Source organism: Eschrichtius robustus, chromosome 8, assembly GCF_028021215.1.
Source record: "Eschrichtius robustus isolate mEscRob2 chromosome 8, mEscRob2.pri, whole genome shotgun sequence".
Taxonomy (NCBI): Eukaryota; Metazoa; Chordata; class Mammalia; order Artiodactyla; family Eschrichtiidae; genus Eschrichtius; species Eschrichtius robustus.
Genome location: NC_090831.1, coordinates 49,023,165 through 49,045,137, shown reverse-complemented (window position 1 = coordinate 49,045,137; position 21,973 = coordinate 49,023,165). Strand labels below are relative to the sequence as shown.

Here is a 21,973-nt window from a genome sequence, read left to right as displayed (position 1 = left end):
AATTGTATTTATGAATGTTAACATTTCTGATTTTCCTAAGAGTAGAAATTTAGTTTAAAAATGGAGCTAGCATTCACTGTGTGATTATCCTAAATGAATTTTTGACAGGCCAGAACTTTCACTGTGGAAAGAATGAACAGCACATTTACTAGGAATTAGTGTGTGCCTGGGAGCTCCCAATTAAATTAGACATTAACTGGTCTGTTCAGTTTCAAATAAAATGAAAGTAGCAGTTGATGCTTCTTATGAGAACTTTTTTAAAACACTGGTAAAATACTGAATAATAATGTATTATATGTTTTTTAAAACAAAAAAATAATGTTCATGGAATATTTGCTGTCCCTTTAAGCTTCAAATCAACTATGATCTTGGAAATCTCATAATACATATTCTCCAAGCAAGAAACCTTGTCCCTCGAGACAACAATGGTTACTCAGACCCCTTTGTTAAAGTGTACCTTCTTCCAGGGCGAGGGTAAGTAAAGAAGCAATATATTCTAAGTATTGTAAATATTGCCCTATGGTTTAAAAAATAGTGATAGTGTCTTCTGGTCTCTAATTTAAAGAGTTTAATATCTTTTCCTTAGTTTTATCTACATGTCATATTTATTTATTTCCAATTAGTAAGTAAGGTGGAATTAAAAATTTGTAATTAGGCCTTAATGGGTTTTAGGAGAGCCATGATCGTAACAAAACCTGCCTGGATGAGAACACATCAGTATTTCAATTCTGGAAAGCACTTGTGCTATGACCAATCAGGTAGACATTAAAATCATTTCAGAAATTATTTGTGGAAGATTTAAAGAATTAGTTTACTTTTCAAAATGTATTTGTGAAACCAGCGTTCAGGGACTCATCAGTTACTCTTTTATAGGACATGTGTATTACTCAATACATTAAATGTTCATTAACTGACTTGATATATTATTATTCATATGCATATTTTCAAATGAGTGTTTTAAAATTATAAAATAAAGCTTTAGTTAGCATCTGTCATCTCATACAGGTAAAATAAAATGAAAGGAAAAAAAAATCTCCTTGTGATGAGAAGTCTTAGGATCTACTGTCTTAATAATGAGATAAACAATATATTTAGTCAGAAGACACAATTAGCAATCATGAAGACAGGTCAATTGAGATTGTTTACTTTAAGGTACAGAAAGAAAAAAGAATGAAGAGAAAGGAACAATGCCTTAGAAACCTAGGATATCATAAAGTATACAAACATACACAGAGAGGCAGTTCCAAGAGGAGAGAAAGAGAAAAGGGCAGAAAACATTTTTGAAGAAATAATGGCAAAAGATTTGTTGGAAAAAATCTGCACAGCCAAGAAGCTCAACAAAATCCAATCAGGATAAACAGAAAAAATTTATACCAGGCCTCTTCATAATCATACTATCAAAATCCACAGACAGAATCTTGAAAGAAGCAAAAGAAGTGGCTCATCATATCCAAGGGATCCTCCATAAGATTAACAACTGATTGACAATCAGAAACCATGGAGCCCAGAAGGTAGGGAGATGACGTAATCAGTGTACTAAAGGAAAAAGATGGTCCACAAGGAATTCTGTATCCAGCAAAACTGTCCTTCCTTCAAAAATAAAGACTTTTTTTTTTTTAATAAATAAGACATTGGAGAGGACCTTCAAGATGCCGGAGGAGTAAGACGTGGAGATCACCTTCCTCCCCACAGATACATCAAAAATACATCTACATGTGGAACAACTCCTACAGAACACCAACTGAATGCTGGCAGAAGACCTCAGACTTCCCAAAAGAACAGACACCAGAGGGAGACTTACATGCAGAGACAGGGCCAAATCCAATCAGAACACCAGGAGCTGTGCGAACAGGGAAGAAAAAGGGAAATTTCTCCACGCAGCCTCAGCAGCAGCAGATTAAATCTCCACAGTCGGCTTGATGTACCCGGCATCTGTGGAATACCTGAATAGACAATGAGTCATCCCAAAGTTGAGGCAGTGGACTTTGGGAGCAACTGTAGACTTGGGGTTTGCTGTATGCAACTGACCAGTTTCTGATTTTTATGTTTATCTTAGTTTAGTTTTTAGCGCTTGTTATCACTGGTGGATTTGTTTATTGGTTTGGTTGCTCTCTTCTTTTTTTATTATGTATTTATTTTTTTATTTTAATAATATTTTTTTAAATTTTTTATTTTAATAATTTTATTTATTTTCTTTCTTTTCTTTTCTTTTTCTTTCTTTCTTTCTTTCTTTTCTTTCTTTCTTTTCTTTCTTCCTTCCTTCCTTCCTTCCTTCCTTCCTTCCTTCCTTTCTTTCTTCCTTCCTTTCTCTTCCTTCCTTCCTTCCTTCCTTCCTCCCTCCCTCCCTCCCTCCCTCCTTTTATTCTGAGCCATGTGGCTAACAGGGTCTTGGTGCTCAGGCTGGCTGTCAGGCCTGAGCCTCTGAGGTGGGAGAGACGAGTTCAGGACATTGGACCACGAGAGACCTCCTGGCCCCATCAATCGGCAAGAGCTCTCCCAGAGATCTGTCTCAACGCTAATACCCATCTCCACTCAATGACCAGCCAGCTCCAGTGCTGTACACCCCATGCCAAACAACTAGCAAGACAGGAACACAAACCCACCCATTAGCAGAGAGGCTGCCTGAAATCATAAGTTCACAGACGCCCCAAAACACACCATCAGACACTGTCCTGCCCACCTGAAAGATAAGATCCAGCCTCATCCGCCAGAACACAGGCACCAGTCCCCTCCATCAGGAAGCCTACACAACCCACTGAACCAACCTTACCCACTGGTGCAGACACCAAAAACAACAGGGACAATGAACCTGCAGCCTGTGAAAAGGAGACCCCAAACACAGTAAGTTAAGCAAAATGAGAAGACAGAGAAATATGCACCAGATGAAGGAGAAAGGTAAAAACCCACCAGACCAAACAAACGAAGAGGAAATAGGCAGTCTACCTGAAAAAGAATTCAGAGTAATGATAGTAAAGATGATCCCAAATCTTTGAAATAGAGTGGAGAAAATAAAAGAAATGTTTAATAAGGACCTAGAAGAACTGAAGAGCAAACAAACAATGATAAACAGCACAATAAATGAAATTAAAAATTCCCTAGAAGGAATCAATAGCAGAATAACTGAGGCAGAAGAACAGATAAATGACCTGGAAGATAAAATGGTGGAAATAACGACTGCGGAGCAGAATAAAGAAAAAAAATGAAAAGAGGACAGACTCAGAGACCTCTGGGACAACATTAAATGCACCAACATTCGAATTATAGGGGTCCCGGAAAAAGAAAGGGACTGAGAAAATATTTGAAGAGATTATAGTTGGAAACTTCCCTAATATGGGAAATGAAATAGTCAATAAAGTCCAGGAAGTGCAGAGAGTCCCATACAGGATAAATCCAAGGAGAAACACACCAAGACACATATTAATCAAACTATCAAAAATTAAATACAAAGAAAAACTATTGAAAGCAGCAAGGGAAAAGCAACAAATAGAATACAAGGGAATCCCCATAAGGTTAACAGCTGATCTGTCAGCAGAAACTCTGCAAGCCAGAAGGGTGTGGCAGGACATATTTAAAGTGATGAAAGGGAAAAACCTACAACCAAGATTACTCTACCCAGCAAGGATCTCATTCAGATTTGACAGAGAAATTAAAACCTTTACAGACAAGCAAAAGCTAAGAGAATTCAGCACCACCAAACCAGGTTTACAGCAAATGCTAAAGGAACTTCTCTAGGCAGCAAACACAAGAGAAGGAAAACACCTACAATAACAAACCCAAAACAATTAAGAAAATGGTAATAGGGACATACGTATCGATAATTACCTTAAATGTAAATGGATTAAATGCTCCAACCAAAAGACATAGACTGGCTGAATGGACACACAAAAAAGACCTGTATATATGCTGTCTACAAGAGACCCACTTCAGACCTAGGGACACATACAGACTGAAAGTGAGGGGATGGAAAAAGATATTCCATGCAAATGGAAATCAAAAGAAAGCTGAAGTAGCAATTCTCATATCAGACAAAATAGACTTTAAAATAACGACTATTACAAGAGACAAAGGACACTACATAACGATCAAGGGGTCAATCCAAGAAGAAGATATAACAATTGTAAATATTTATGCACCCAACATGGGAGCATCTCAATACATAAGGCAACTGCTAACAGCCATAAAAGGGGAAATCGACAGTAACACAATCATAGTAGGAGACTTTAACACCCTACTTTCACCAATGGACAGAGCATCCAAAAGGAAAATGAATAAGGAAACACAAGCTTTAAATGACATGTTAAACAAGATGGATTTAATTGATATTTATAGGACATTCCATCCAAAAACAACAGAATACACTTTCTTCTCAAGTGCTCATGGAACATTCTGCAGGATAGATCGTATCTTGGGTCACAAAACAAGCTTTGGTAAATTTAAGAAAATTTAAATCATATCAAGTATCTTTTCTGACCACAACACTATGAAACTAGAAATCAATTACAAGGAAAAAACTGTAAAAAATACAAACACATGGAGGCTACGCAATACGCTACTAAATAACCAAGACATCACTGAAGAAATCAAAGAGGAAATCCAAAAATGCCTAGAAACAAATGACAATGAAAACCTATGGGATGCAGCAAAACCAGTTCTAAGAGGGAAGTTCATAGCAATACGATCCTACCTCAAGAAGCAAGAAAAATCTCAAATAAACAACCTAACCTTACACCTAAAGCAATTAGAGAAAGAAGAACAAAAAGCTGCCAAAGTTAGCAGACGGAAAGAAATCATAAAGATCAGAAATAAATGAAAAAGAAATGAAGGAAACAATAGCAAGGATCAGTAAAACTAAAAGCTGGCTCGTTGAGAAGATAAACGAAATTAATAAACCATTAGCCCGACTCATCAAGAAAAAAGGGAGAAGACTCAAATCAACAGAATTAGAAATGAAAAAGGAGAATTAACAACTCATACTGCAAAGGATTATGAGATTACTACAAGCAACTATATGCCAATAAAATGGACAACCTGGAAGAAATGGACAAATTCTTAGAAAAGCACAGCCTTCCGAGACTGAACCAGGAAGAAGTAGAAAATATGAACAGACCAATTACAAGCACTGAAATTGAAACTGTGATTAAAAATCTTCCAACAAACAAAAGCCCAGGACCAGATGGCTTCACAGGCGAATTCTATCAAACATTTAGAGAAGAGTTAACACCTATCCTTCTCAAACTCTTCCAAAATATAGCAGAGGGAGGAACACTCCCAAACTCATTCTATGAGGCCACCATCACCCTGATACCAAAACCAGACAAAGATGTCACAGAAAAAGAAAACTATAGGCCAATATCACTGATGAATATAGATGCAAAAATCCTCAACAAAATACTAGCAAACAGAATCCAACAGCTCATTAAAAGGTTCATACACCATGATCAAAGTGGGTTTATCCCAGGAATGCAAAGATTCTTCAATATACGCAAATCAATCAATGTGATACACCATATTAACCAGTTGAAGGATAAAAACCATATGTTAATCTCAGTAGATGCAGAAAAAGCTTTCAACAAAATTCAACGGTCATTTATGATAAAAACTCTCCAGAAGGTAGGCAGAGAGGAAACTTACCTCAACATAATAAAGGCCATATATGACAAACCCACAGCCAACATTGTTCTCAATGGTGAAAAATTGAAACCATTTCCACTAAGATCAGGAACAAGGCAAGGTTACCCACTCTCACCACTGTTATTCAACATATTTTTGGAAGTTTTAGCCACAGCAATCAGAGAAGAAAAAGAAATAAAAGGAATCCAAATCGGAAAAGAAGAAGTAAAACTGTCACTGTTTGCAGATGACATGATACTATACATAGAGAATCTTAAAGATGCTACCAGAAAACTACTAGAGCTAATCAATGAATCTGGTAAAGTAGCAGGATACAAAATTAATGCACAGAAATCTCTGGCGTTCCTATACACTAATGATGAAAAATCTGAAAAAGAAATTAAGAAAACACTCCTATTTACCACTGCAACAAAAAATAAAATACCTAGGAATAAACCTACCTAAGGAGGCAAAAGACCTGTATGCAGAAAACTATAAGACACTGATGAAAGAAATTAAAGACAATACAAACAGATGGAGAGATATACCATATTCTTGGATTGGAAGAATCAACATTGTGAAAATGACTCTACTACCCAAAGCAATCTACAGGTTCAATGCAATCCCTATCAAACTACCACTGGCATTTTTCACAGAACTAGAACAAAAAATTTCACAATTTGTATGGAAACACAAAAGACCCCGAATAGCCAAAGCAATCTTGAGAACGAAAAATGGAGCTGGGGGAATCAGGCTCCCTGACTTCAGACTATATTACAAAGCTTCAGTAATCAAGACAGTTTGGTACTGGCACAAAACAGAAATATAGATCAATGGAACAGGATAGAAAGCCCAGAGATAAACCCACACACATATGGTCACCTTATCTTTGATAAAGGAGGCACGAATATACGATGGAGAAAAGACAGCCTCTTCAATAAGTGGTGCTGGGAAAACTGGACAGCTACATGTAAAAGTATGAAATTAGAACACTCCCTGACACCATATACAAAAATAAACTCAAAATGGATTAAAGACCTAAATATAAGGCCAGACACTATCAAACTCTTAGAGGAAAACATAGGCAGAACACTCTGACATAAATCACAGCAAGATCCTTTTTGACCCACATCATTGAGAAATGGAAATAAAAACAAAAATAAAGAAGTGGGACCTAATGAAACTTAAAACCTTTTGAACAGCAAAGGAAACCATAAACAAGATGAAAAGACAACCCTCAGAATGGGAGAAAATATTTGCAAACAAAGCAACTGACAGAGGATTAATCTCCAAAATATACAAGCAGCTCATGCAGCTCAATATCAAAAAAATACCAATCCAAACCGAAAATGGACAGAAGACCTAAGTAGACATTTCTCCAAGGAAGATATACCGATTGCCAACAAACACATGAAAGGATGCTCAACATCACTAATCATCAGAGAAATTCAAATGAAAACGACAATGAGATATCACCTCACACTGGTCAGAATGGCCATCATCAAATAATCTACAAACAGTAAATGCTGGAGAGGGTGTGGAGAAAAGGGAACCCTCCTACACTGTTTGTGGGAATGTAAATTGATACAGCCACTATGGAGAACAGTATGGACAGTCCTTAAAAAACTAAAAATAGAACTACCATATGACCCATCAATCCCACTATTGGACATATACCCTGAGAAAACCGTAACTCAAAAAGAGTCATGTACCACAAGGTTCATTGCAGCACTATTTACAAGAGCCAGGACATGGAAGCAACCTAAGTGTCCATAGACAGATGAATGGATAAAGAAGATGTGGCACGTATATACAATGGAATATTACTTCAGCCATAAAAGGAAACGAAATTGAGTTATTTGTAGTGAGGTGGATGGACCTAGAGTCTGTCATACAGAGTGAAGTAAGTCAGAAAGAGGAAAACAAATACAGTATGCTAACACGTATATACGGAATCTAAAAAAAAAAAAATGATTCTGAAGAACCTAGGGGCAGGACAGGAATAGAGACACAGACGTAGAGAATGGACTTAAGGACACGGGGAGGGGGAAGGGTAAGTTGGGACGAAGTGAGAGAGTGGCATCAACATATATACACTACCAAATGTAAAATAGATAGCTAAGGGGAAGCAGCCGTATAGCACAGCGAGATCAGCTTGGTGCTTTGTGACCACCTACAGGGGTGGGATAGGGAGGGTGGGAAGGAGATGCAAGTGGGAGGGGATATGGGGATAGAAATATGCATATGGCTGATTCACTTTGTTATACAGCAGAAACTAACACAACAATGTAAAGCAATTATACTCCAGTAAAATGTTAAATAAATAAGACATTGCCAGAAAAACAAATCTGAGAAACAGTTTTTTCCCAGCTGAGTTGCCCTTCGAGAAATACTAGAGAGAATTCTGCAGGCTGAAATGAATTTAATTCAGACATTACCAACTAACCATATAGAACAGGAAAGGGAAGTTTTTATTTGTGTTAGTTTATATCTTTATGTAATAGTTATAACTGTAATTTGTCTACTTTTTTGAAGTATAGTTTATTTATAATGTTGCATTAGTTTGTAGTATACAGCAAAGTGATTCAGTTATACATATATATGTATATATATTCTTTTTCATATTCTTTTCCATTATAGTTTATTACAAGATATTGAATATAGTTTCCTGTGCTACACAGTATGACCTTGTTATTTATCTATTTTATATGTAGTAGTTTGTATCTACTAATCTCAAACTCCTTATTTATTCCTCATCCCACCACTATTTTTTTTAACATGAATATGACAAACTGATAACTTCTTTCTGCCTTTGATTTGGGTCATCAGACCTTCAGTGTTATTTAATGACAGTATTATGGGACAAGAGGAAATGACTGCCAAGGGTATTTCTCCAATCAGCATTTGCTAATGAATGAATGAAAATAAAGCACTGTCTTTTATTTTCTATCTTCTTTAATATCCTGGAGTATCACCTTTTATACTATAAGAGAGTGGTTATCCTTTATTTGTTACAGGATATGTTTCAATTCGACTGTTGCAAACTTGAATAACTGGAAAGGTCAGGCAGGTGGCATGAATATGTCAGTCCATTCTGCAGTAGGTAACAGAGAAAGGGTGGGAACTATAGTGAAATGAAGAGTGAGGTCCCACCTAAAGCTATCCCCATGCCATTTGTCAAACAAAACATGCCTTCTGGGTGGGATTTGACCAAAAAGCAGGCTAATGTGCTACTCGTATTCAATTCCTAGCCCTTTCATTAAATTACTCCTAATTATTATAGTGGCCAAGACCTTGGAATTTACTACACTTGTGAGGTATTATTTTCACTTTACTTCTAAGATTATTTTCTGCCTCATGTTGTTAATATATTATGGTATAGCTCCTCTAGTTTTTATTCTTACATTTTCTTCCTTATTTCTGTTCCTAACTTTTTTCTTCCTGTCTTTCCTACTTTCCTGCTGTATCCTTCATTCTCGCTCTTGGAATCAATGCAGTCAAGTCATGGTTGTCCAGAATGCAAGGTAGAGTTGGTTCTCTTTCAGTGTCACACTTCAATGAAATGTCTGGAGTTCTCTTGTTTGCCTTTTAAGTACATTCACCTGCAGTTCAACTTTGGCTATAATTTTTATTTTTCTACATGTTGGTATTAGTTGAATTAGGCTAATAGCAGACTATTCTGACCACAGCATTACTAAATATGTGTAGCAGGTATGTGCATTGGAGCCCAGAAAAGTAGAAAAGAGTAAAAACATAGAATGGTGTGAATAAGGAACTATCACTTTGAAATTAGATATAACTAAAGTTTTCATTTATAATTTGTCTGCTAAAATTCATTTAGCTTCTCATGCAAAAATCATGGCTCAGGTTCTTCTGAGTCTTCTATGACAACCAAACAAAAAAATCTAGTCATTTTTCAAAAGGAATTAACTGATCTTCTAGATGACCAGTACTGGGTGTGTATCTCATCTTAAAGATGATAGCTGTCTGGTCTTTTACCCTCACTTAGACCTGATATTGAAACATCTTCATGCCTTTATACCTTCTGTACCACAAAATTATTGCTGTGTAATATAGGATGCCATAATCTGCCTGCTCTAGGGTGTTAGCAACAGCATAAGAGCAACCTCCTTGGTTTGTCTGTTTTCTGCTAGAGCATGTTGCATCATTACATTGTCAGCTAAGGATATTTCTTAACACATAGCCAAAAGCATTTTTTTGCACATCTCATTGCATTATAAATTAAATGTGTTATTTAGTTGGGGAGGTGAATCTTGTACCATCTGTAGCAACAGGGTGATGGGAATTTTAGTCCCACCCAGAATATTAGTGGTACAGGATTTTTTGTCTGTGACATTAAAATTCAGCATCTTTACTAAACCTGACAAGCTGTTGCCCAAAAGAGGCAGTTTCTGATTTGTAAAGGCTTAAATATTTAAAGATCTCAAAGAACAGTATTAGTCACTACAACCTTTCTGGTGCCCAGAAACTCTCTGTTTCTTTGCAACCACATAATTATGGCAACCAGTAAAATTTGATACTGAGAAGGGTTGCTTGTTATGACTGGCTCTCTCATCTCCAGATCTCTCAGACTGATACGCGAAATGAGTTTTGTTTCGAAGAGATAGTGTCATTTTACAACAGACGTTATCATTCACTTTATTCAGAAGCTTCCTCTCTTTTATCCAGAGAAACCATGGGGAAATTGTCAGAATGACAATGATTGTCTATATTTAACTTAGAAGAGAACATGTTTTCTGTAAATGTAAATAATGGTCGAAATAATCTGGGATGTATTAGATTACAATTTAGAAGATCTAGAGTCACTTTCTCATCGTATCTTTCATCTTGAAATGACTTTCATCATCTCTTCGAGAATTGTCAATGTGGAAAGGAATTATACTGATGAGGCACTGACATTGTAAGTTAGGCTGAGGAGGCCAATGAGCGAAGTCCTTAGGAACTTGGATTTGAATTTCAGCCCTGCCACTTAGAAGTTGTGAGGTTTCTCTAAAACTATTTCCTCTTCCACCTAGGAATCATAATAGCCCCCCTCCCAGGGTTTTTGTGAAACACAGGGAGAATGCACCAAAAATGATAAGCATAATGTCTGGCACGTAATAAGCTCTCAATAAATGGCAGTTGCTATTATTGCTAGAAATATGTATAATAAACTTCATGTAGCCAATGGTCAGTTATCCCTGCAAAAAAGAAACGCAGAATGCTTGGGCTACTGAATTACACCAAATTATTTAACAACACTATATAGAAAATCAAACAACTTTTCTTCAATAATAAGTGTAATACATCCTTCATTCTTAAAATTTTTTTTAAAATGTCGTGTTAACTAAAAGAATTTCACTGGTCCAGTTTTCTTGTCTCCTTTCATTTCCTCTTGCCATCCTTTAATCAAGATACTCATAAGCTCTGACAGCCCAAATGTCAGCCGAGAAGAGGTGAAAGAAAGACAAGGAAATAGCCTGAAGAGTCCATGAACTCAAAACTTGTCCCCGGATAATTAAGAAATGGAAATGAGCATATCTGAAGGATTTCGTTGTGGTTTTCTCTCATTACACTGTTGGGCAAAGTACAGATTTTTTTCCCACTAATGAGATTTTGCCATGACTGAAGCTGATTTTTGCTGTCATGATACCTGGAAGCCTAATTCCTGGCTGGACTTTCTCTAAACACCCTTGTTAGCATCTCAAACTATTTGCTCTGGAAAGAATGTAAAGCAGATTCAAGTGTGTATGTATTTACAATTTGAAGGCCAAAACTTTTTATTTCAGTAGATTTTAAAGGAAAAAGAGAAGTACAAACGTGTTTTAAAGACCCATCCAAAAACCATTTATTTAGCACAGACTGCTCCAGACTCTGTGCTGGGGTTGGAATTGAGAACACAGCCATAGTGTCAGACCTCAGGGAGCACAGAGGACAATCAAGTGACAGCCCATAAATGCACTATTGCACACAGAGAAACAGAGCTTATAAAATGGGATATGCTCTGTGCTTCTTTCTGAATTAAAGGCAACATCCTCAGAGGAGTAATTTTGAAAAAACTACACACATACACACACACACACACATATATATATATATATATATGTATTTTTCCAATCAAGAAAAAACAAAAGAAATGAAGACCTTCAGTACTTTAGATAATTCTATGAAAGTTAAAAACAAACAAGCCATTATATTCCATTCTTCTTTCTCAATTTTTTTTACAGAGAAACTCAGAGAACTTTTTTTTCTGCTGGTTTAGGAGAGGGTAATTGAATTTTAAATACCTTTTTCTGCCAGCCTTAAAATCATATCTACCTATGAGAAAATGATTGTCCAATAATAAAAAAGAGAAAGAAAGAAAAAAGAAATTAGTCAAAACTTTAAGGAAATAAAGGTTTAGATTTTTTTAAGTTTTTGGCCACACCCCACGGCATGTGGGATCTTAGTTCCCCGACCAGGGATCGAACCCACGCCTCCTGCATTGGAAGGCAAAGTCTTAACCACTGGACCACTGGGGAAATCCCTAGATTTTTGTTTGTTAAGCACCGTGTACCATCTTGATTAATTGACTTTTTATTTTCCCTTATTAAAAAACTTATCTGATTATTACATATGACTTAATTGTCCTAAAATAATGTCATTATTGCAGTCTTCCCATGAGGGATTGTAGTGTGTTTACCAGACACGGTAGGAAAGGAAAAGGAACTCCACTTATTTCTCAGCCTGGATTTCTGCTCACATTCCAGAATCCCTCTGCTTACCTGGCCACCTTCAACTTGTAAATCCACAGATTTTGATATGGCAATGAGAACTGTGGAGTTTTCAATTGTGTAAAGTGGGAACACAGCCCATTGACATCATGCCCAAGATGGTCAGTACATAGTAGCTATGAAACAAGGGTTCTTGAAGGAAGAGGTTCGTGTGGCCATCTCTCCGTGTCAGGAAATTCAAGTGTGAAAAGATTGCAAAGGATCTCATTGACATTTACACAGGTCAGCCAGGGCTGGTAGAGGCAGGATCAGGAGAAAGGTGTGTTTACCCTCGTTAACCCTAAAGGACACAGACCTTGAATCTTGAGAGAACTACAGATTCAAACTTATTAGTAAGATTAAGTAACCTAGTAAAGTGAACATCTAGATTTTTCCCAACTAATTGGGGTTATATGTGAGTGTACCTGAGCAAAAGTAAATTTTTATAATAATTATCCCTAGTTGTTCCACAGCACTCTCTTAGTCTTAGGATATACCATTCAATATTTCCCCAGGCAACTCTAAAGCTGTCCTCATTTTCGATATGTGTATATATACACACACTATAAATAATTTATGTTGTATATATAAAACATTTAATTTGAAGTGTACAGTTTTTGACTGTAAAATAAAGAAGACAAACTAGACACTTCAGCTAATGAAACCTGCAATTAAGAAATTTTATGATGGGCCTAATCAATTGAGTTCATATAGCTCATGTTTCAGAGCAAGAAATTAGTTTCCCTGTGTTTGAAACCTGGTCCTATGAATTAATAACTATGCAACCTTGCCAACATGCCTGAATTCCTCTGAGCTTCAGTTCTTATCAGCTATAAAATAGGATAATAAATAATACTGGACTCATAGAGTTGCCTTGAGGATTAAATAATGTAACACATGAAAAGCTCTTAGAACTCTGCCTGTGAAAAAGTAGCATTTCGTAAATGTTAGCTGTTATTATTTCAATGTGCTTACTTTATAAAGTGCTTCTCATGACATAATGGTATGTCAGTACAATTAAGAGTTTTGCAGTTGTACATTTTGATAGAGCATAATTCCTGGTGCAGAGTTGGCATTCAATAATTTTGCTACATATGGGTGAAAAAATGAGTAAAGTATGCATGTGAAATATAACAATTATTAATATTTATAAATTAAAATATGTTGACTAATACATCTTTTTGAAGACATTTCAATAGTTCAGAGTATTTTAATATATACTGACATATCTAGAATTTTAGTAAAAATACGTGAGTTTGCATTTGACATTAATTTCCATCTTCAATCTTATTTTAAAATTTTGTGCATTCAATTTTTCAGAATTTGAAAAAAATAACAATTTTACCACTGTTCACTGTATTATGAATCTTATCCTTAATATGTTTTTCCCATGGTCTCACCACTTGGATAATTAAGTCCAAAACAGAAACTTAAAGCTCATACTACACAATGTGTTTTTTTCTTAGTATACCTACTACAGGAATAGCCATGAATTCTAAAGTAGCAACCAAAGTTGGCTATTAACTTAAAAGTGGTCATATTCATTCTTCTTATGTCATTAATTTAAAGAATCAAAATCATAAAGTATAAAGGGACATAATTTGCTAAAATAGTTATCAATTTTGTTATAAAATATTTTAAACTTACTGAAAATTATAGAAAATACTGTCACAAATACTTGTGTTCTTGCTATCCAATTTTATCAAATCATAACATTTTGCTATATTGGCTTCAGATTTTTTTTAATAAAAAATATATAACAAGTACCCCTGAAGTCCTCTGAAACCATTCCCCTGTCCTCCTGAGATAACCACAAAATAGTTTAACATCTCTAATTCCCAAGCTGTCTTATGATATTAATGTTTGTCATCCATATATACAAGTAGACATAAATAATTTACAGTATTATTTCATGTAATTTTAACTTTATATCATGATAATTTACGATAGGTTTTCTTCTGCAAATAATTTGCTCAAGATTTTTTTTTTAAGATTTATCTATCTTGATAAATGAAGGTGTATTTCATTTAACTTAACTGCTGCTTAAATTTCATTGAATACATATATCATAATGTATTTATTTATTATATTATTAACACACTATTAGAAACAATGTTGCAATGAATGTTCTTTAACAAATTCCTTTTGTACATGTGGGAGAATTTCTCTAAAGTAGAAGTGGAATTAAGTCAAAGTGGAATTTTCTGGGTACTTGAGTACATAAACTTCACTAGACATAGACAAATTTACCTAAAAAGTATATGTACAAATGTATACTTTCTGTCCACAGTCTATGAAAGTTCCTGTGTCTTTGAATCATTGCCTGTACATTTCCCCAGAATTATTTGCACTTTGTGCTGAATGACAAAATTGTCAAATCCTACTCTCTTTTTTTGTACATTCAGATAGGTTGGTTACAAATGAGAATAGTGCTGATTCATTTCTTAAATTGGATTCAGTTCACAGTGGCTGAAATGTGAGGTCTTAGGAGACGTGAGCTCAGTGGTTCTCAGTGGTTCTCAATCTTGGCAATACTTTAGATTTACCTAGATCATTCTTAAAATTCTGATGCTCAAGCCTCAACCCAGACCTGTTAAATAAGACTCTCCTTGGGGGTGAAAGGCAGGGGGATGTGGGTGCCATGCTAGTTGCCCCACCTACCACCCTGGGAACTCAGATCCCAAAGTGATCCTAATATGCAGTCAATGTTGGAAATTATTGCCCTTGTGTATGTCTAATAAGAGAATAAAGCCAGAGGGAGAAAAAAAGATGCTTGGCTGTAGACCCATCTCTAAAAGTGAGTGGTGAACTGGAGCTTGATTCTTAATAGTTTTATCTAGAATGAATAAGTAAATTAGCATCTGGGGAACAATAGTAGGTATTCCAGAATTTGGCAATGCTTGGGACCAGGAATATAACAAGAGTTGGTCTGCCGACAGTTGGGAATAGAACTACAGGTCCAGGGTCAGGATGCAGTACCTTTAGGGTAAGGCAGTTTATGAAGTCCAGGCACATGAATGGACCCCAAACAAGTAGGTTTGTTTTCTAGGCAGAAAATTTGGAAAAAGCCAGTGAGTGTTAGAGAAAAGCTTTGTCTATGTGGGCACCATTGGCTCATAGCAAATAGCAATAATTCCAACCCCATTAGCTGGTTGATGCCAGTTATAAATGCTTTGTCAGACTTAATTAGAATAAGTTTTGAAAGTAAGTTATGCTTAAACGTGTAAGATATAAGCTTCTAACTGGTGATCAGAGGGTATGGAAGAGTCAAGGATAAACTGAAATGCCCCAAGTTATAATGAATGAGGAAAAGTTTTGATTTGGTTCATCGTTTGTAACATAAGCTATTGACATAAACCAAGAGTTTGTATTTAATTAAGATTGTTTCATAACTAGATTAAGTATTCTACTTTACCAAGGGTGTCAAAATCTACTATAAATATAAGGTAACAAATGTTCATCGAATCTCAGCTATAGCAACAGCCATTTTTCATCCTTTCCTCAGTCAGTACAGTTATTTCAGCTTTTTACAGAAAAAAATGAATTGAAAGACCATTTGGCTTTGCTGACATGATCAGTTGCAAAACTATTGGAAAGTTAAATATCAAAATATTATTTATAGGACAAGAAGATATTGACATTACTGTATAATACATGTAATTATCTCACACATTCAGGAGAGATTAAGATTTGTAAAATTGTATTCTAGTTAGAACACCTAAAAGCTTTTCTTTAAAAAAAATATACCTTAGGGAAAATAAAACTAAAGGCATCCAAGATATTTTTAAATTGTCATTGTGCATTCAACTTAAAATACAGTTTAAGACATGAGGATGATGAGACGATTACATAGTGATTCAAAACAAAATACCTTTAAAAGTCTGCATGCCCTTCAGGTTGACTATGAAGTCATCGGTCAAGGTAAATAATCAGGGTAATTCTTTCTCTTTTTCCAATTCAGTGCTGAGTACAAGAGAAGGACTAAATATGTTCAGAAAAGTCTTAATCCTGAGTGGAATCAAACAGTAATTTATAAAAGTATCTCCATGGAACAGGTATGCAATGATTATTTTCTATATGACAGATTCAGGCTAATATAAAAATAGTGATGACAGAATTATTGAAAGATTGTGATTCATATCAATTTTTCCATACAAACAAAAAAAATTAAGTAAAATACATGCAAGAAATATAGCCAGTAAAAGGAACTGGGTGCAGTTCGAAGATACAGTGAAAGAAAATGTGCACATTTTGACAAAACAGCTAAAAACTAAACAAAATGAATAAGGCTAGTGGGACATTTTCCACTGATTATTTCAAAATTAAATATTTCAATAGACTGGGCTCTATTTATCATATTTTGAGGGAAAATATTTTCCAGCTAGCTGTATTTTGACTTTCATAAACAAAGAAGAAATAAGATTCAGATGCACTGAAATGAATTGCCCCTCCTGGCAACAATTTAGGGATCACCTCTTTTCTAAATTGAGGCTTCCTACAGATCTGGCATTGTGCAACTAAACTGTACAGAAGAAAGCATGAAGAAGACTAGTGTAAAGGATTATCACAACAAATAGATGACTCTAAGCAAAGTTGCATCAATGTGTTTCTGAAAATCTTCATGTCATAACTTTGTATCAGTAATAGAAAATAACTGATGGTTTATAAAGATGAATTCAGAGAGAAAAGAATACAAATAGAATACGAAGAAGACATCCATGAAAACAATTTACAGATGAGTTGTCTTTCAAAATGAGGTTTCTAATTTATCCTTTGGAAGATTTCTAATTTGACTATGAAATTGAAGCTGGATATAAATTGTGATCTGGGTTCTTGAATTTAAAATAAGTTAAATTCACCTGCAGAAATAAGACAGTGCTACTAATGTGTTTTGGCAATTTACTGAAACAAAAAACTATAATCCAAATACTCTGAATAACCTAGACATTTTTGCAACCTATGAATTTCATGTATTTAAAGAGTATATATAGATTCTGCTTGGTACTTTTAATAATGGGCAGGGGTAGAATAACAGGAAATAAGTAAAAATCACCCGTTTTTTTTGCAAAATAGTGAGGTATGTTATGATCAAATACTTGGTTGGACCACAAAATGATTGACAGTTTACATAATATTGAATGTAAGTATACAGTTTTATATAAAGTATTTTTACATAAGCGGAAAGAGTTCAAGGAATGAAAATATAAATGAGTCTATTATATGAGTATAATGAAAATTTATGATGAGAAATGAGGTTAATGACATTTTGATTTGAACTGTAGCTCAAGAAGAAAACACTGGAGGTGACAGTCTGGGATTATGATAGATTTTCTTCCAATGATTTTCTTGGTGAGGTGAGCCTATGGTTTCCTTTTTTTTATTTGCTTCATTATAAACCATCAATTAAATCTTTATGGAAAGCATATTTCTTAAGTGTATAAGATAACTATTTCTGGATAAAATTCTTTGGTGGATAGAATTTATTTACGAATGACTCTTTGAATAGATGAATAGCAGCTGGAGAAATAATTTTCACTTTACCACTTGATGTACTTTATAATTAATTTGCAAGATGAAATATTAATTGTTTTGATAGAAAGTTATATAATCATGCTGTGAATCCAAATGATTATGTAAAAGATTTGAGATAAATTTATTGTATTATAAAATGAGCTGGATTTTTTTCAAATGCATTTTCAGTTTATTAATTGCTATTCCTCATTGCACGTATGAATGACTTGATGTGACATTTTACATATTTCTTTTAAGTGTCCCACAAAACATCTCAAAATATTTTAAGAAGCAAAACTAGAAGTAGGAGAAAACAGTAAAAACAATTTTTATAAATTCACAAGGAATGTAACCTAATTATGAAATGTGGCAGGATGGTCAGATTCTGTGATATTTTTCATCTGTCATAGTCCAAAAATACATATTTTGTTTAGTGATCTTTGCTTAAACCAGAAGTTATGAATTAATGTTAAAAAAATAAATCTCCAAAAATATATAACACCTAGAAAATACAATTTCCTTTTGATAGAGACAATAGAAAACAGTTGAGTAGTCTAGGCGACATGAGGTCTTATTTGGTTCCTACTCTCTGTACCTCTTTCCCATCAAGACTAGATCATTTGAACTTCACCTGCAGGCTCCATGTGGTATTGCCACTTGGACTAATCTTGGTCTTAGACAGGACTGCTCTAGAGTACGGTTATATCTGATTTATTGTCCTATTTCAAAAAGCTCATTTATTGAAGTCCTTATAATTTATTGTTCACATGAACCTAAAGCATATATCCATTGTGTGGTTTTATTTTTTTAATATCTGCTCAAATTTAAGATGCCAACTACTGTAAAATGCACCATTGTTTATGTACCACTAAGAAAGAAAAAATGTTGCCAATTAAACCATGACACAGCGCTTTCTTATTGTAAACTGTTGGTAATATCTCTGTTTAAAATGTGAACTAAAGTATGTTTTAAAATAGAATAAGTTAGTAATTGAAAATTAGCCATTCTTTTTCATTTTGTCCCTCTTGTAACTAAAATCAAACAATCTGCAAAAAAACACTAGCCCAGTTTAAGAATATCATGTGTCCATTTAACAAAAGAAGACTTTATTTCATAAAGAGATTGACTTGTGACTCTACCTTTTTGCATCATCTCCAAATAATTTAATGAATAGTCAGAGATGTCGTACAGTTCGATTTAACCAAACGTTTATACAGCATCTGGTATGCACAAGACATTCTCAGTATCATGGGTGAAGAAAAATGAGGAAGACCTCATCATCCTAAAGGTTATACTATATCCTTTGACTTATGTCCTTGAATAAGTTTCAGATCACAGGAAAAAAAACAACAAATGAATTACAGCTTAATCCATAAATTTTATTCACTTACTGCACTTTTTTTCAGGTATTGATTGATTTATCTAGCACATCTCACCTCGATAACACGCCTAGGTGGTATCCTCTCAAAGAACAGACTGAAAGCATTGATCATGGCAAGTCCCATTCCAGTCAAAGCAGCCAGCAGTCCCCAAAGCCGTCTGTCATCAAAAGCAGAAGCCATGGTATCTTCCCTGACCCATCCAAGGGTAGGAGATATTTCAAGTAGAAAAAAGCTTTTGTCTGTTTGTTCACTCAGTATCTTCTTGAATATGAGTGCCTGTATATTTAATATCTTTTGAAAGGTATTATATTGGGAAATATTTAATATAATATCATGCAAAGAGTAATGGATATGGAATCAGGAGAAATGGGCTTTAGTCTCAGATCAGCCCATAATTAGGTTGATGCCTTTGTGATCTTCACCTCTCTGGTTCTCTGCTTTTCAACCTATAAAATAGAGGAGGTTGGGTTATATGAGCTATTGGGTCTTTTTCAGCTCTCAAAATCTTGGTTAATATGACTTTATAAAATACGTTGGGGTATTTCATAAAGAAAACATAAAAATCCTCAACAGTTCATTGACTAGACATAATCATCATTACCATTTATGCATGTTTCTTCTGTTTAAATCCCTATTTTTTTCATATGTATATTCTTACTCATAAATCATATATGTAATATATGGACATAAACAGTTTTGCATTCTGCTTTTTAATTATATCAGAAACATTTTCCTCATGTCATCAAAACAATTGGTACGCTGAAAATTACTTAAACCTTTCCTAAGTGGTGCATTCAAACTAATTCTATGATTTTTTTTTTTAACTACTATTATTATTTTTAAATTGCAGCATCATACATTGGGTTTGGCAATATGCACAGCTTTCCCATTGGAATGAGCTTTTCCTTTGGGAGGTTCATTAACCAGTTATCCTACAACACAACAGTAATCTTCATCATCAAATGAGTTACTGCCTGTATGAGAGAACCATGTAGTATCTTTCCAGGATATGCTGAGCTATTTATAAATATTAAATAAAAATTTTTATATTGGATCTGAGTATTCCTTCCTTTTCGCCTCTTCTCAGGAAGTACAGCAAATTGAAAAGTGGTTCTTTGCAATTTGGATTGGAAATGCAAGTGTTCTAGGAGATAAAAAACTGAGGTCATGTCCAGGAGGCCACTGAGTTGATACAATAAACCACTGACTACAATAAGTGCTATAGATTACTGATGAGTTGTATAGATCATTTCTGGATTCCACTTAACCAGATCAACTCTTCACCAATTAACATTCTGGAAGATGATTGGTATAAAGACCTCTCTCTCTATGACTACCACAGTAAATGTGTGATCTTATATATACATTCTCTAAAATTACCTGAGATGATGATATAATACAGTCCCCACTTCCATGTATCCCAGTGACTCACACACCTTCCTCCAGGAATTTTACTTAAAACTCCTCCTGTGGCAGTGTCAGCCTATTGTTTCTTACCTGGTCCCTACAAGAATTAGCAGAGTTGCTTGGTGAAACTATAAGTTAATATATTCATTTATATGAGACTGCTTAGAATGTATTCCTCTTCTCAAACCTCTCTTCTCAAGATTATCATCCTCTTGCCTTTCCTCCCAAATGTTGAATAACATTGCTGTATGGTGAGCAGTTGCATAAACGCGCCAAAAAAGAAACAGAATTAACATAAATCTTAGACGGTTTCAAATTATGTGAGACCCAGCTTGACAGGAGGAACGCTGGAGCAACTTTAACTCATGTCTTACCCTTTTGTAACCAGACATGCAGGTTCCCACCATTGAGAAATCCCATAGTAGTCCCGGTAGCTCGAAATCCTCATCCGAAGGCCATCTCCGCTCTCATGGACCATCTCGCAGTCAAAGCAAAACCAGCGTCACTCAGACCCACCTGGAAGATGCAGGGGTTGCTATAGCCGCTGCCGAAGCCGCCGTGCAACAACTCCGCCTTCAACCAAGTAAAAGACGCAAATAAATTCCTCAGCATGGCAGCTTAATGTTCATCTGTTGCCTTTCTTTCCTGCTGTCCTTCCCCATTTGCTTTGTTTTGTGCATTCCCTGCTCCCTCTGTTCTCTGTCCCTTTGTCTGTGTAGGAACAGTATCGATACATAAATATGCTCTCTCTCATTTAGTTCTTTTTTGTTTTAATTTACATAGAACGAAATAAAACTGGCTGTTTCTCCTTTGTCTCCACCATCCATCCAACCTGGCTCATAGTAGTATTTGGTAGCTGTGTCTGTGATGTGTGCAGGCAAAACTATGTTGTGTGTCCTTTTTGTGTGCACTTAAATATCCTTTAGAATACAGGAATTATAAGCACAAGTGGCTGCCGGTTTTCCAGGCATTACACCAAAAAAAGGCACACACATAAGCATTTTGAGCAGATTAGCAATGAGAGTCTCACCTCTGAAAAACAGTAAAAAATTTTAGGCAGAAGAGTCATGTAACCAACAGTCAAGTTCCAGAACCTAGGGGAAATGGAAAAACCATTTTACGCTTAAAATTTTTAATAAATTATGCATGTGAAATAATGAAGCTTTCCGTGCGAGAAACTTTCTAGTCTTTTGGGAAAAAAAATCTGTAAAGAAAATAATGTTTCTTATATTCTCAAAAAAGTATGTAATATTAATATATGTTTAAGCATATTCGATGAGGCCATGTTACCTCATTAAGGAGCACAGTTGG

At 35.1% G+C, this 21,973-nt stretch overlaps 1 protein-coding gene across 1 annotated transcript in view; it reads left to right on the top strand.

Annotated features, from left to right (window-relative positions):
- The window catches only part of LOC137768831 (protein piccolo), a 362,658-nt gene that overhangs the window by 275,656 nt on the left and 65,029 nt on the right, over window positions 1-21,973 (top strand). The window contains exons 15-20 of the mRNA XM_068550459.1: window positions 350-474; window positions 9,108-9,134; window positions 16,324-16,417; window positions 17,645-17,716; window positions 19,280-19,460; window positions 21,051-21,245. Coding sequence (XP_068406560.1) covers window positions 350-474; window positions 9,108-9,134; window positions 16,324-16,417; window positions 17,645-17,716; window positions 19,280-19,460; window positions 21,051-21,245 — 694 coding nt within the window. The remainder of the gene's footprint in view (window positions 1-349; window positions 475-9,107; window positions 9,135-16,323; window positions 16,418-17,644; window positions 17,717-19,279; window positions 19,461-21,050; window positions 21,246-21,973) is intronic.